Source organism: Cervus elaphus, chromosome 25 (genome assembly GCF_910594005.1).
Source record: "Cervus elaphus chromosome 25, mCerEla1.1, whole genome shotgun sequence".
NCBI classification, from domain to species: Eukaryota; Metazoa; Chordata; class Mammalia; order Artiodactyla; family Cervidae; genus Cervus; species Cervus elaphus.
The window spans coordinates 23,100,737-23,113,326 of record NC_057839.1 but is presented as its reverse complement, the minus strand read 5'-3'; the positions used below and the strand labels follow the sequence as shown (position 1 = coordinate 23,113,326).

At 40.4% G+C, this 12,590-nt stretch overlaps 1 protein-coding gene across 9 annotated transcripts in view; it reads right to left on the bottom strand.

Annotated features, from left to right (window-relative positions):
* Positions 1 to 12,590, bottom strand: part of PDE4D (phosphodiesterase 4D) — a 1,564,000-nt gene that overhangs the window by 194,824 nt on the left and 1,356,586 nt on the right. For all 9 annotated transcript variants that reach the window (XM_043887126.1, XM_043887128.1, XM_043887124.1 and 6 more), the window contains 2 exons: positions 7,280 to 7,353; positions 1,780 to 1,829 (listed from right to left, as the gene is read on the bottom strand). In XM_043887126.1, the coding sequence (XP_043743061.1) occupies positions 1,780 to 1,829; positions 7,280 to 7,353 (124 nt within the window). The remainder of the gene's footprint in view (positions 1 to 1,779; positions 1,830 to 7,279; positions 7,354 to 12,590) is intronic.

Here is a 12,590-nt window from a genome sequence, read left to right as displayed (position 1 = left end):
CTATAGCCCACAGCCCCAGGTCAAGATCATGTGGGTACAAATGAGGCCATATTAACCTTGATACCCAGATATCCATGACCCCACAGTTTGCTCTGGTATTGCTCCAGGCTTTAGCACTAAGTGAAAACATTTGGGATCTTCTATGGGGCCTCTTATGTATTTAAGACCACTTCTGTGCCTTCTGAGTGGACTGCTCTCTCTTTAATCAGTGCCAGATGCCTGCCATGATGGTCAGTAAGCTGCCCTGACCATGTAGCACCCACCACCTCTTGGTGGACACAATAGCTTCCATTGGTACCTGCAGCTGCTCTTCTGGGAGGATGCTCTGGGGGGCTGGCTCATGTGGAACCTCAAGCTACAGGAGCTTTCAGGGACCAAAATAGCACTGAGTTCTGTACAAACTGCTAGTCAGCCGTCTCGTTTATTGCAAAGGTGAAGGGGGCTCAGGTCTAGTGCTGGGAGCAAGGCTGGGAACCATGGTGTCTCTCATTAGAGGCGCCGGGTACGTTTGGGCTCTCATATTAAATTGTGGTCTCTGAAGAAGAAATTTCTTACTCAAAGAATTTACTTTAATGTATTGGAATTTCAATTATTGTTCATCTCTTGACCAATAGCAAGAATAAAACAGGTAAACCAAACATAGACTATGAAATGCCAGCTGAAAATCATCACCAATAAGATCTTGAAAGATAAACATGGTAAAGATAACCAATAATGTAATAGTCAACAGAACGCAAGTCTATTTGAAAGACATTCAGGAAAGACCAACATTAACAACTATTCCAGAATCACTTTGATGTGATGACCACAAATGAGCCCAACTGAAAGGTCCTGACTGGACATGATGAAGTTAACTTTCAAGCAAAGTATAGTCACTAATAACATAATAATGAGCTCCTCTGCATCTTATGAGCTGGAGTCCAAGGAAGACACTTGAATCAAGTGAAGTGTGGGTCTAGTTTGGAGAATATGTTAATTGTCTTCTGGTAATAATTTTAGAAAACATAGGTTTTCTTCTCCAGGCAATTATTTTAATGAATCAATTGGAGTTTCAAGAAATGATTAAATGAGTTCAAATGTGGTTTCAGGTTCAGCAAAATGAGATCATTTGCTCTGTTTTTGGCTCAGCTGAGGTCAAGCCCCATGTCTAAAATAGACTAATAGGATTTGGAGTAATTTTATTCTTCTGCCCTTTACACCCTTCATCCTTCCAACCACTTCTCTTCCCCAAACATCTGTTCTTTTGATCTCATTGAACTTTCAGCTATTATATAATTACTTCTTCTCTCCTCTCCCAAACTGAATTAAATCTCAACTCTGTGGGTCCAAAGTGGGAGTATTGGAATAGTGTTCCTTCCTATACATAACTGGGGTATTGATTAAGCAAGAAGCTAACTTTTATTTATGTTTTGACTTTCATTAAACCAAACTAGCATATATTAACAATATGATGATAACACAAGCTCAGAAACAACTTGGTCAACACTTTCAAGGTAATGCTACCTCTCAAGATATAAATGAGCAACACTCAGCTGAGTAAGAGTACAAATTTAACTTGTTTTTTTTTTAAAAAAAGGCACATTAGTTAAGTTTTACCAATAGCTTAAAATGGACAGCTTGTGAGATCAATGAGAGAAATGATATGATAAAGAGGAAAGGATTAATTTCTTAAATACTTTAAAACTGCGGAAAAAACTGTACTATAATAATTAGGTGGAATCTTGGAAAATATGCTTTTTTCCTAGACGTGAAAAGAATAATCTCCCAGATCTTTCTTACCTGTTAGGCTGGCTTTGTTGATGGATGGTTGGTTGCACATGGGTGATCGTCTGACAAAGAGAGAGAAACACAGAGCAGTAAATATGTGATATTTTGTTGGTTTCGGGACTCTCTGAGTCATTTCAAATACACCATTTAAATGTAAGGATTATTTTTAAGTTAGGATAAGCAAATGAAGATTTTTTTCATGCTAGCCAGTCAAATTGCTATGCGCCCTTTGTACTACAGTTCAGATCAAAAAAAAAAAAAAAGAAAGTTAAATCTGGTTGTGATAGACTTTGGGGTAAATAAAGCTGATGTAAATGTCACAGAGACATGAGTGAAGAGGAAGTCTTTATTGACTGACCATGTTCTATTAAGCCAGGGCTTACAGAGCAAACACTGACTTTCTGAACTTGAAAAAGCAGTGAGTCTACAATTGGTATCTCTAATGCAATGTTAAAAAACTTTTTTTTGCATAACGACATGATCACCTGTACATGGTCAGAAGTGAATGATTCCTTGTAAACTAAATGACACTCAGAGAAGCTGCTTCAACTTTTTCCTATTTTCTTATATTAAGAAACATCTCTGATACATTTGTTAGAGAGGTACATTAACAACTGGCCCAAATGCTGCTGAGATTTTAGAAACACTATAAGGGTACTTAAGTCAACCCTATTTTGTAGCCTCTAATTTTTCAGAGGTTGGTGAAGTTTCACAAAATGATTATAAACCCTTTGGAGTAAAAAAAAATCCTATATGATTAATTTGTATTCCCTGCAGAGCCCAGTACAATGTATTCAGTGTTTAATCAATTATGTTGAAGAAAATATCACTTATGGAATTTTCAATTTTTTTGAAATGTAATTTTATAAAGGTGTTATCACTCTGTGATGGTCTAGAGGGGTGGGGGTATGTGATAGGAAGGCTAAAGAGAGGGGGGGATACACACACACACACACTTATGGCTGATCCATGATGTATGGCAGAAATCAACACAACATTGTAAAGCACTTATTCTCCAAGTAAAAAAAAAAACTCATTACATAATTGAAAGCTCTTAAAATATAGTGATATTTAAAACATTTTATAAAATAGATACACTCAACAATGTCTCAAAAGTGTTTGTTTTCATTTTAGGGGGTTGTTTTGGTAGTTCTAGTAGTGGCTAACCCTTAATAAGGAATTAATGTGTGTCTGACATTTTGCTAAAGGAGCACTTTAGACGAATGATCTCATTTAATCCTTAAAACAAAGCTTAAGGCAGACAGTTTCATTATTCCCATTTTACCAATGAGGAAAACACAAGCTTTGGGAATCTAAATGACTTCTTCAAAGTAAGAAACCTGAGATTTGTAGTGCCAGGGCCCCATGCTGTACTCTGTTGCTTTATTTTTTAGGCAGCTTTTGTGGAACCTCTGCAGATGGCAGGTTCCTGAGATGAATGATCTCTTAGCAGGGCTGGGAGATACATGGGGAAAGCAGTCTGGTACTTTTTAAATTCCCACTGCCTGGGTTCCAGTCAGCATCTGACTCTGTTTCATTGCTCTTAAATTTACTGATATCAGTTTGGGATTGAAATTTTGCATTCATTTGATTGAAAAATGCACCAAAGTTTACTTCTGAGTCATTTTAGTTTTTATTATGAAACTTAATTAATGCTTCATTAAAAAGAAAGGTTAATGTTTACAACTGCTACTTTGAAATAGTTCTGGTCTATATACCAATAGTCATCTACTTGCTGAGAGTTTATTATTCAAATCATTTATATAATGACTGGGCTTCCCTGGTGGCTCAGCGGTAAAAAATCCACCTGGTAATGCAGGAGATGCAGGAGTTGCAGGTTCGATCCCTGAGTCAAGAAGGTCCCTGGAGAAAGAAATGGCAACCCACTGCAGTATTCTTGCCTGGGAAATCCCAGGGACAGAGGAGCCTGGTGGGCTACAGTCCACGGGGTCGCAAAGAGTTGGACACAACTTAGCGACAAACGATTACTCCTTTTTAGTCCTTCCTCTGTGGAAATTTAGAAAGTATCGATTTTGTCTGGAAAAGGTATCAAAGAAATATTTTCTAAAACTTTTCTATAGTTTTGAAAACCAAATCATGCGCTTGTCCCTTATAATCTTCTTTTGATATCAACCCTATAGCTGGCACTTGGGAACTTGATATTTCAACAAGGAACAACAGCAGAAAATATTAATCATTTGATTCACGGCTACAGTGATAAATCATTTAACAAAGAATGAGCCAGAACTCACTTCTGGAATGGAAAATCTCAAGGGCAAGGAAGAGCAGGGGGACAGGAACCAGCAGCAAGTTAAAAGTCAGCTGTGAGCAAGTGAGGGCCTGCAGGGGTAAGGGCTTCAGATATATCCTTCCAAACTCACTTCTTATAGTATTCAGAAATGGTGGATTATGCAGGTTAGTGCAGTGAAAGTCTCTCAGTTATGTCCAACTCTTTATGACCCCACGGATTATAGCCCGCCAGGCTACTCTGTCCATGGAATTCTCCAGGCGAGAATATTGGAGTGGGTACCCATTCCCTTCTCCAGGGGAATCTTCGCAACCCAGGGATCAAGCCTGGGTTGCCTGTATGGCAGGCAGATTCTTTACCAGCTGAGATACCAGGGAAGCCCCTAGCATATACCTTCCACAAAATCCAAGGGTGGGCTTGGGAGTGTTCTAGTGGCATTGTGAGTAGCCAGTGGGGAAATTATGGTTCTCTCAAGTCATGGTGTGATGAACCATTCTGCCATATCCATTTTGCTATCACTGAATAGAATAGAGTTTATCTGTGCGTAGATTGAGTCCTACTATTCTGATACCTGAGAAGGCTGATTGGGTTTGGGTCCAAAAAGAAGGTACAAATCTGTTCCAATCAAAAGAGAAACTACAAATACCTCTGCGCTCCGTGTGTTCTGTCAAGTCTAACTCTTTGCTACCATACGGACTGCAGCCTGCCAGGCTCCTCTGTCCATGGAATTTTCCAGTAAAAAATATTGGAGTGGGTTGTCATGTCCTACTCCAGGGTTCTTCCTGACCCAGGGATCGAACCCACATCTCCTGTGTCTCTTGCATGTGCAGGCAGATTCTTTACCACTAAGCCACCTGGGAAGCCCAGAAAAACAGGTCTACCAGATAATATTGTTTAATTAGACTTCACCCAGGGCACTATAAGGCAGGTCAAGTTCAGGCATAAATTATGTTTTTCTACCCTCCTCTTAGCTGCTCTTTTCCATTTTAATCTGTTTTGCCCCTGTGAGTCAGTTGAAAACCTTTGTCTCATATAGAAGAGGCCTCAGATCATCTCTCTGGGGACAGAAAGACTAGCCTGATGCCGTCACGCCTGCTGAACAACTGTCTGCCTGCCCACAGGTATAGACGCTGTTACTCAAATGACCAAGGCTGAAGGAAGCGTAAAAGGAATTAGTCACAAAGCTTCTTGTTCACCTTCCAAAGACAAAAATCTCAATTTCCTGGACAAAAATTGAGGTTGAAAAGTTTGGAAGGGACACCAGTAACTTCATTTCTCCTGCAGAGCTGCGACATTCCAAAGAGAAGGTGATAGAACTTGGGAGCTGCCAAATGCCAAAAGCACCAAGGGGGCCACTGAACATGGAAGACATGTTTGGTAATAAACAGGCAGCTCAAAACATACCCTCAGGTTTCCCAAGCTGGATTTCTGTGTCGCCCTGCCAGCCATCAAGCACGTGCAGAATAATGACTGTGCTGGGTATTACACTAGGCACTGTGAATTCAAAAATGAACCAGATACAACCTCTGCTTTCTGGGACCCGAAATTCTTAAGCAGCATTCAGACAAGAGAACAGGCAACTGGAATACTGAGAGGAATGTGCTAAAACAGAGGTGAAGGACAGAATGTAATCAGAAGGTGATGGATAGGCATACCTCCTGGGTTGGGTCCTGTGGGTGTGGATGCACGTGGGGTGTTACCTAGAGATAGTGCCCCAAATGAAATTACATTTTAAGTTGTAACCTAAAGAATGAATTACAGTTAGCCCAGTGGATGAAGAGGGGAAGAGGGAGGTGAGAAATGCTTAGCCTGAGGGAACAGAGCTGCAAAATTTCATTACCAGCAAAACGTGAAAGTCAACTGAAGCTTCTGAGTTCCATTCCAGTTATTTGCTTTGTGGCATTTATACTGATATTTTAATTTAAACCTTGTCCTGTCACAGAAAATAAGGGCATAGTGGCCAGAGCTTATTTTAATCACAGGAAATGTGAATTTGGGAGGTGGATTCTGCTATTATGGGATGGAAAGTTTAGATTTTGTTTGTGTGTTATGAAGTAGTAATTACAACAAAATTTTATATGCATAGATAAGTTCAAATACATTTTTAGTCACTGTCCTCTTAATATTGATTTAAGGAATTTTTTTCCTTGAAAATTCTTCAGAGTTGATATTTTAATGATAATATTGTATTATTCATAATGTTGTTTAGTCACTATGTCGTGTCCATGGACTGTAGCCCACCAGGCTCCTTTGTCCATGGGATTTCCCAGGCAAGAATACTGAAGTGGGTTGCAGGGGATCTTCCAGACCCAGGGATTGAACCTGAGTCTCCTGCCTAGCAGGTGGATTCTTTAGCACTGAGTCACCTGGGAAGCCCTCATTATTCATAATAGGTTATCACAATAAAGGCATGTGAATAACTAATCAGTTTTCCATTTAATCTTGAAAAATTAATTTTCTTTATTTTTTCATTTCCCATCTTTATTAGAAGCCCCGAGTTATAATTATTTTCCTTCTCATCTTTCTCTCTTTCAAATACTTCCTTCCCCTGTCATCCCATAAATCCCAATTTTGTTAACTGTTCCTTGCTGCTAATGATCCAAGTCAGTAACAGCAGGAGAATTAGAATCTTCCCTGTGATATGAGTCTTCCCTGGTGGCTCAGACGCTAAAGAATCTGCCTGCAATGCAGGAGACCCGGGTTCGACCCCTGGGTTGGGAAGATCCCCTGGAGAAGGGAATGGCAACCCATCCCAGTATTCTTGCCTGGAGAATCTCATAGACAGAGGAGCCTGGAGGGCTGCAGACCACAGAGTTGCAAAGAGTTGGACACAACTGAGAGACTAAGACACACACCTGTGATATGAGGCTTCCCCAAGGAATGGCTGTGCTAGAATTAAGAGGATGCCTTTGGGTTAACTTCAAGTCTTGATGACATTATTTGTCAATGGTTAATTTATGAAGCAAGTCCAAACTATAAAGTTACCCTGCATATAAATGACTAGACAGAGGACTGATTCTGCCAGGTGATCTCTGACAGATGGAATCACTGTATTTATTTGTCATCCTGATTCATTTCTGATATGAGAACCATCACTACAAAGTATTTATAGAAAATTAACAGGACTTCATATGACTTAGTGTAAATGGTTAGACACCATGGCCATGATTAGAGAAATCTAATATATTGCCTTGAGTTCAAGCAAACTGAGAAAACACTATTTGAAAGGTTAGCTGGAAGGTGGGGGTAAAAAGAATAACTTACTTGCTAGGTGCTCGGTCTTGCAAATTAGTCAAAGCAGCAAAGTTGTTTCGTACAGTTCTCAGGCTGGCCAAGACCTACAAGAAAAAAGGATTACTTAAACTTCTTGAAATAAGGCCCTCTTTATTGCAATATGAAACAGTTTGGTGATTTTTAAAAATAGTTTGCTAAGTGAAAGTTTAATATTGCTTGCAACGTAGCTTCATATAGTACTGAAGAATCTCCCAGCACCTGGTGAAGGTGACATAGATCTATTTGAAATCCAGAGAGGCCAGACTTAGGGATTTTCCAGATACTAGTCCGCATTGTCTACGAATATGGTGACATTAGCAGCAGTTGCCACAGTATTACTAGATTCCCCAGTCAGTAAAATAGTATCCCAGGGAATATACATAGAGGGCTGCTGTTGCATCTTCTATAAATTTGAAATCGCATCGTGTAAAATATTCAAGTTTCACTTTAGGTAAAAAATGTAAAACAAAATTCTCAATATCTTCACCAAGAACGCCAGTCTTGAAGTCAGCAAACTGAGTATACTTTAAATCGTTTTCTCCCCTTTACCACACAGCTATTCTAGTAAACAGAGATTCTTTTATTCATTAAGGTTATCTGAATCATGAATTCTAAGGTCTCAAGCAAAATGAGACTGCCCTGGACGCGCACAGTGCCTGGCCCACAGAAGGTACTCCATGGACAATGAACATATCCATGTACCAACGGGTCCCACTCTCTCTAACAGCTCTTCCTTTTTCTACTTATAGTGAAACTATAAAGTAGCAAAAGAATCTGAGGACCAGAGGAGAGAAGTGACAAGAGCACTGGATCTCCGTCTACCCCCTCACTTTCTCCTAGAATGGACAAGTCCCCCCAGGATGGAGTCTATATTAGGTGAGATTATGGGTCATCTGGGGGGCAACCAGCATGTTAAGTTTATCTAGAACATAGATTTCAGATGTCTTATTAGGTACCACACAACAACCCAGATTGCCTGGCTCTCTGACATAGTCAATGTGTGAACTCACAAAATTCTATCATCTCTTTGACCCTAAGTTTCTCATCTGTAAACCAGTATAGTAACATCTGGACTCCCCTGATGGCTCAGACGGTTATGAGCCTGCCTGCAATGCAGGGGACCTGTGTTCAATCCCTGGATCGGGAAGATCCCCTGGAGAAGGGAATGGCAACCCACTCCAATATTCCTGCCTGGAGAATTCCATTGGCAGAAGAGCCTGGAGGGCTACAGTCCATGGAATTGCAAAGAGTCGGACATGACTAAGTGACCAACAGGTTTTATAGGAACATCTGGGCTTTCCAGGTGGCTCAGTGGGTAAAGAACCTGCCTCCAAGGCAGGAAACACAGGCGATATCGGTTTGATTCCCGGGTTGGGAAGATCCGCTGGAGGAGGGCATATCAATCCACTCTAGTATTCTTGCCTGGAGCATTCTATGGAAAGAGGAGTCTGGCGGGATACAGTTCATGGATTGCAGGGTCAGATATGACTGAAGCGACTGAGCACACACGCACGCATAGTGACATCTACGTCACAGGGTTGCCGTGAAAATGAAGTGACGCGGCAGGTTGGGTGCCAAGAACAATGCTCAGCGAACAGAAGGCACTCAGTGAATATTAGCCCATATGGCGACAGTCTATGTAATGATTTGGTGTGTGCGTAGGAAACTGACTTAAGGCCTATCACTGACAATACACTGGCGGGGTGGGAGGGGCACATTTTATATAATTGCTCCAAGAGTTCCAGAACTGTTTCCAGAATTTTGTCATTTGGCACTGACCTAGACTAAAGTCAGTCTAAATTTTAAGACAAAAATATCTCAGATATTTTTGAAACTGGCATTAATTCTTTTAAGTTACTGGGAAACTGTTTATGCCCTGGGACAGTGACTTCCCAGGTGACTCAGTGGTAAAGAATCTGCCTGCCAATGAAGGAGACTTAGGAGATGAGAGTTCGATCCCTGGGTCAGGAAGATCCCCTGGAGGAGGAGATGGCAACCCGCTCCAGTATTCTTGCCGGAAAACCATGGACAGAGACGCTTGGCCGGCTACAGTCCATGAGGTCCCAGAGGTGGACACGGCTGAGCATGCACAGGGAGTGACCTACAGCGTTAGGAGTTAATGACATTTTCTAAGGTGCCAATCACGATTAACTCAGTCACTGGAAAAATCTGGCTCATTATCACATATAAACAACTCACGGTACTGAAAGGTCATGCTGCCTATGACGAAGTATTCAAATAGCCAACTGCTGACATCAAACCATGATGTCTTTTATTAGGCATGAAATCTTGAATGATGCAGGAAGAATTCTGACAAATGATCCGCTGTCATTAAACCATGCAAGCTGAATTTATGCTTTAAAAATTGAATATCAAATACACTAATAAAGCATTTTGAATAAGATTATTACACACACACCCAAGTTGATCCTTGTTCTAGGCAAAATGTTAACTTCAGAATTCTGAGAACTTCATTTTTAATAAATTACAGTAAGTGCACTGCATCTGACAGCTGGACAAATAGAAATAGTATCACAGGTAATTATGTTCTATGCTCACTTGAAAGTAAGCATTACTTCATGAAAGACATACTCCACTTGTTTTTCTGTGTAAAGGTTTTCGCCTCCGTTATACTAAAGATATTAAATTAGATATTTTATTTTTTTTAATTTAAATTTAATTTTTAAATTTTGTATTTATTTTTGCATAATCTGTATCTTCACATGGTACAAAGTTTAAACAAAAGTAAACTGTCTCCTCAATAACAAAGATAAAAATCAAAATTATTATGTCTGAGAGGAGGTAGATAGATGGACTCTGGGAGGGACACTCAGGGCATTAAAACATTGGCACTGTTCTATTTCTTAAACTGCTGATTTTTATTCTTATGTTTTAGAAAGTCACTAGATAATTTCTCTTATCTGGATGAAATATTTCAAAATAAAAAGTGAAGAAAGAAATTTCCCTTTTAGCCCCTCCTCCAATCAGCTGCCTGTCCCCTCTCCTCACTGACTTTTTATTTTTTAATTAGAGTATAATTGCTTTACAATGTTGTGCTACTTTCTGCTGCACGACAAGGTGAATCAGCTCTAAGTATAGCCCCCTCCTTGTTCAGCCTCCTCCCACCTCCCCATCCCACCCCTCTAGGTCATTATAGAACATGAGCTGAGCTCCCTATGCTATATAGCAGCTTCTCACTAGCTATTTATATTATACACAGTAGTGTATATATGTCACTCGTTGACTTCTAGATTGTCTCCTAAATTTCACTTTTACAAACACTGCCGCAGTAAATAAGCTGGTAGCTATATCATTCCCCATGGGTGCAAGTATTACATTATTTTTCTTGTAGTAGGGCAAATAGCAGGGCAGATAGTAGGGCAGAAAGCGAAGAACTAAAGAGCCTCCTGATGAAAGTGAAAGAGGAGAGTGAAAAAGTTGGCTTAAAACTCAACATTCAGAAAACTAATATCATGGCATCCAGTCCCATTACTTCATGGAAAATAGATGGGGAAACAATGGAAACAGTGACAGCCTTTATTTTGGGGGGGCTCCAAAGTCACTGCAAATGGTGACTGCAGCCATGAAATTAAAGATGCTTGCTCCTTGGAAGAAAAGTCATGACCAATCTAGACAGCATATTAAAAAGCAGAGACATTACTTTGCCAACAAAGGTCTGTCTAGTCAAAGCTATGGTTCTTCCACTAGTCATGTATGGATGTGAGAGTTGGGCTATAAAGAAAGCTGAGTGCTGAAGAATTGATTATTTTGAACTGTGGTGTTGGAGAAGACTCTCGAGAGTCCCTTGGACACCAAGGAAATCCAACCAGTCCATCCTAAAGAAAATCAGTCCTGAATATTCATTGGAAGGACTGATGCTGAAGCTGAAACTCCGATTTTTGGCCACCTGATGTGAAGCACTGACTCATTTGAAAAGACCCTGATGCTGGGAAAGATTGAAGGTGGGAGGAGAAGGGGGATGACAGAGGATGAGACGGTTGGATGGCATCACCAACTCAGTGGACATGAGTTTGAGTAAACTCTGGGAGTTGGTGATGGACAGGGAGGCCTGGCGTGCTACAGTCCATGGGGTCGCAGAGTTGGACACGACTGAGCAACTGAACTGAACTGAACTGAGGGCAAATAACATATTATAATGTGATATTTAGCATTAACTATTATCTTCTGCACCATGACATTTATGATACCAGCGGAAGTGTAAATAGAAGTGCCAATCAAATCTTATAAGAGGTGTTGCCCTGGGCCAAGTTCAGTGATCCTGGGTGACACAACCCAAAGGCACTGTGTTAGACTTCTCTGTTTCTCACTGACATTGGAGGACACAAAGAGTGAAGCATCTGCCTCTGCAGATTATAGGGGAAGAACCAGAAACAGTTTCACACAAGCCACTGAGTCAGGGTTTCATTTTTCTTCACTTTTGTTACAGAGCAGCTCTCATGGCCCTTGAATTCAACCCTTTAAGAGCTGTAGTCAGAGCTCTAACACTCCGATAGTTTTTTCGTCAGTCTCTACTGATTACTAACCAAAAGGTCCCTGAGGTTTTTCTCGCACATTAACAGCTCAATGGTTACAAAATTAGGGTCATTTCTTCTTCTTCTGGTCCTCCAAGCAAAAGCATAATGATTCAAGGTCAAAATACTTTGGGAAAGAGGAAAACACTTTAGAAAAGATAATTAGGACACTGATACGGAAATTTTTCCACACAGTTGTATTGGCCTGTAAGAGGGATCAAATGTTACTTACACACATTAATCGAAGACTTTCTTGGGGTTTTTTTCTTTGGCTGCACCACACAGCATGAAACATCTTAGTTCCCTAACCCCTACTCCCTCTGTTCCCTGCAGTAGAAGGGAAGAGTCTTAACCACTGCAGTGCTGGGAGAAATCCCCTTTCTTAGGTATTTCTCAACATTTATTAACCAACAAGATTCTCTGAAAATGGCAGACAAAAGTGGATTTCATTAAACACCAGAACGTACTCACATAAAAGGAATGTGTACTTCTATATTAATAATTTCTGGAAAAGACCTAAAGAGGAGAGTGCTTTAAAAAAAAAAAAAAAAAAAAGATATGGCAATGACAGTCCTGTTAAAAACTCCTGCTTGATAAAGTAACAACCACGAAATAAAGAGCTTTGAGGATGTTTTCATTCCGGATACACATTAAGCCACTAGATGGCAGTAAAGCACAGACTATGAGTTGCCACAGGCCTTAGATAGGGTGGGGCGGAGGGTCTGAGGAGGGAGAAAGAACTCTTTGTCTTGGTTTTGCTTCCAGAAAAA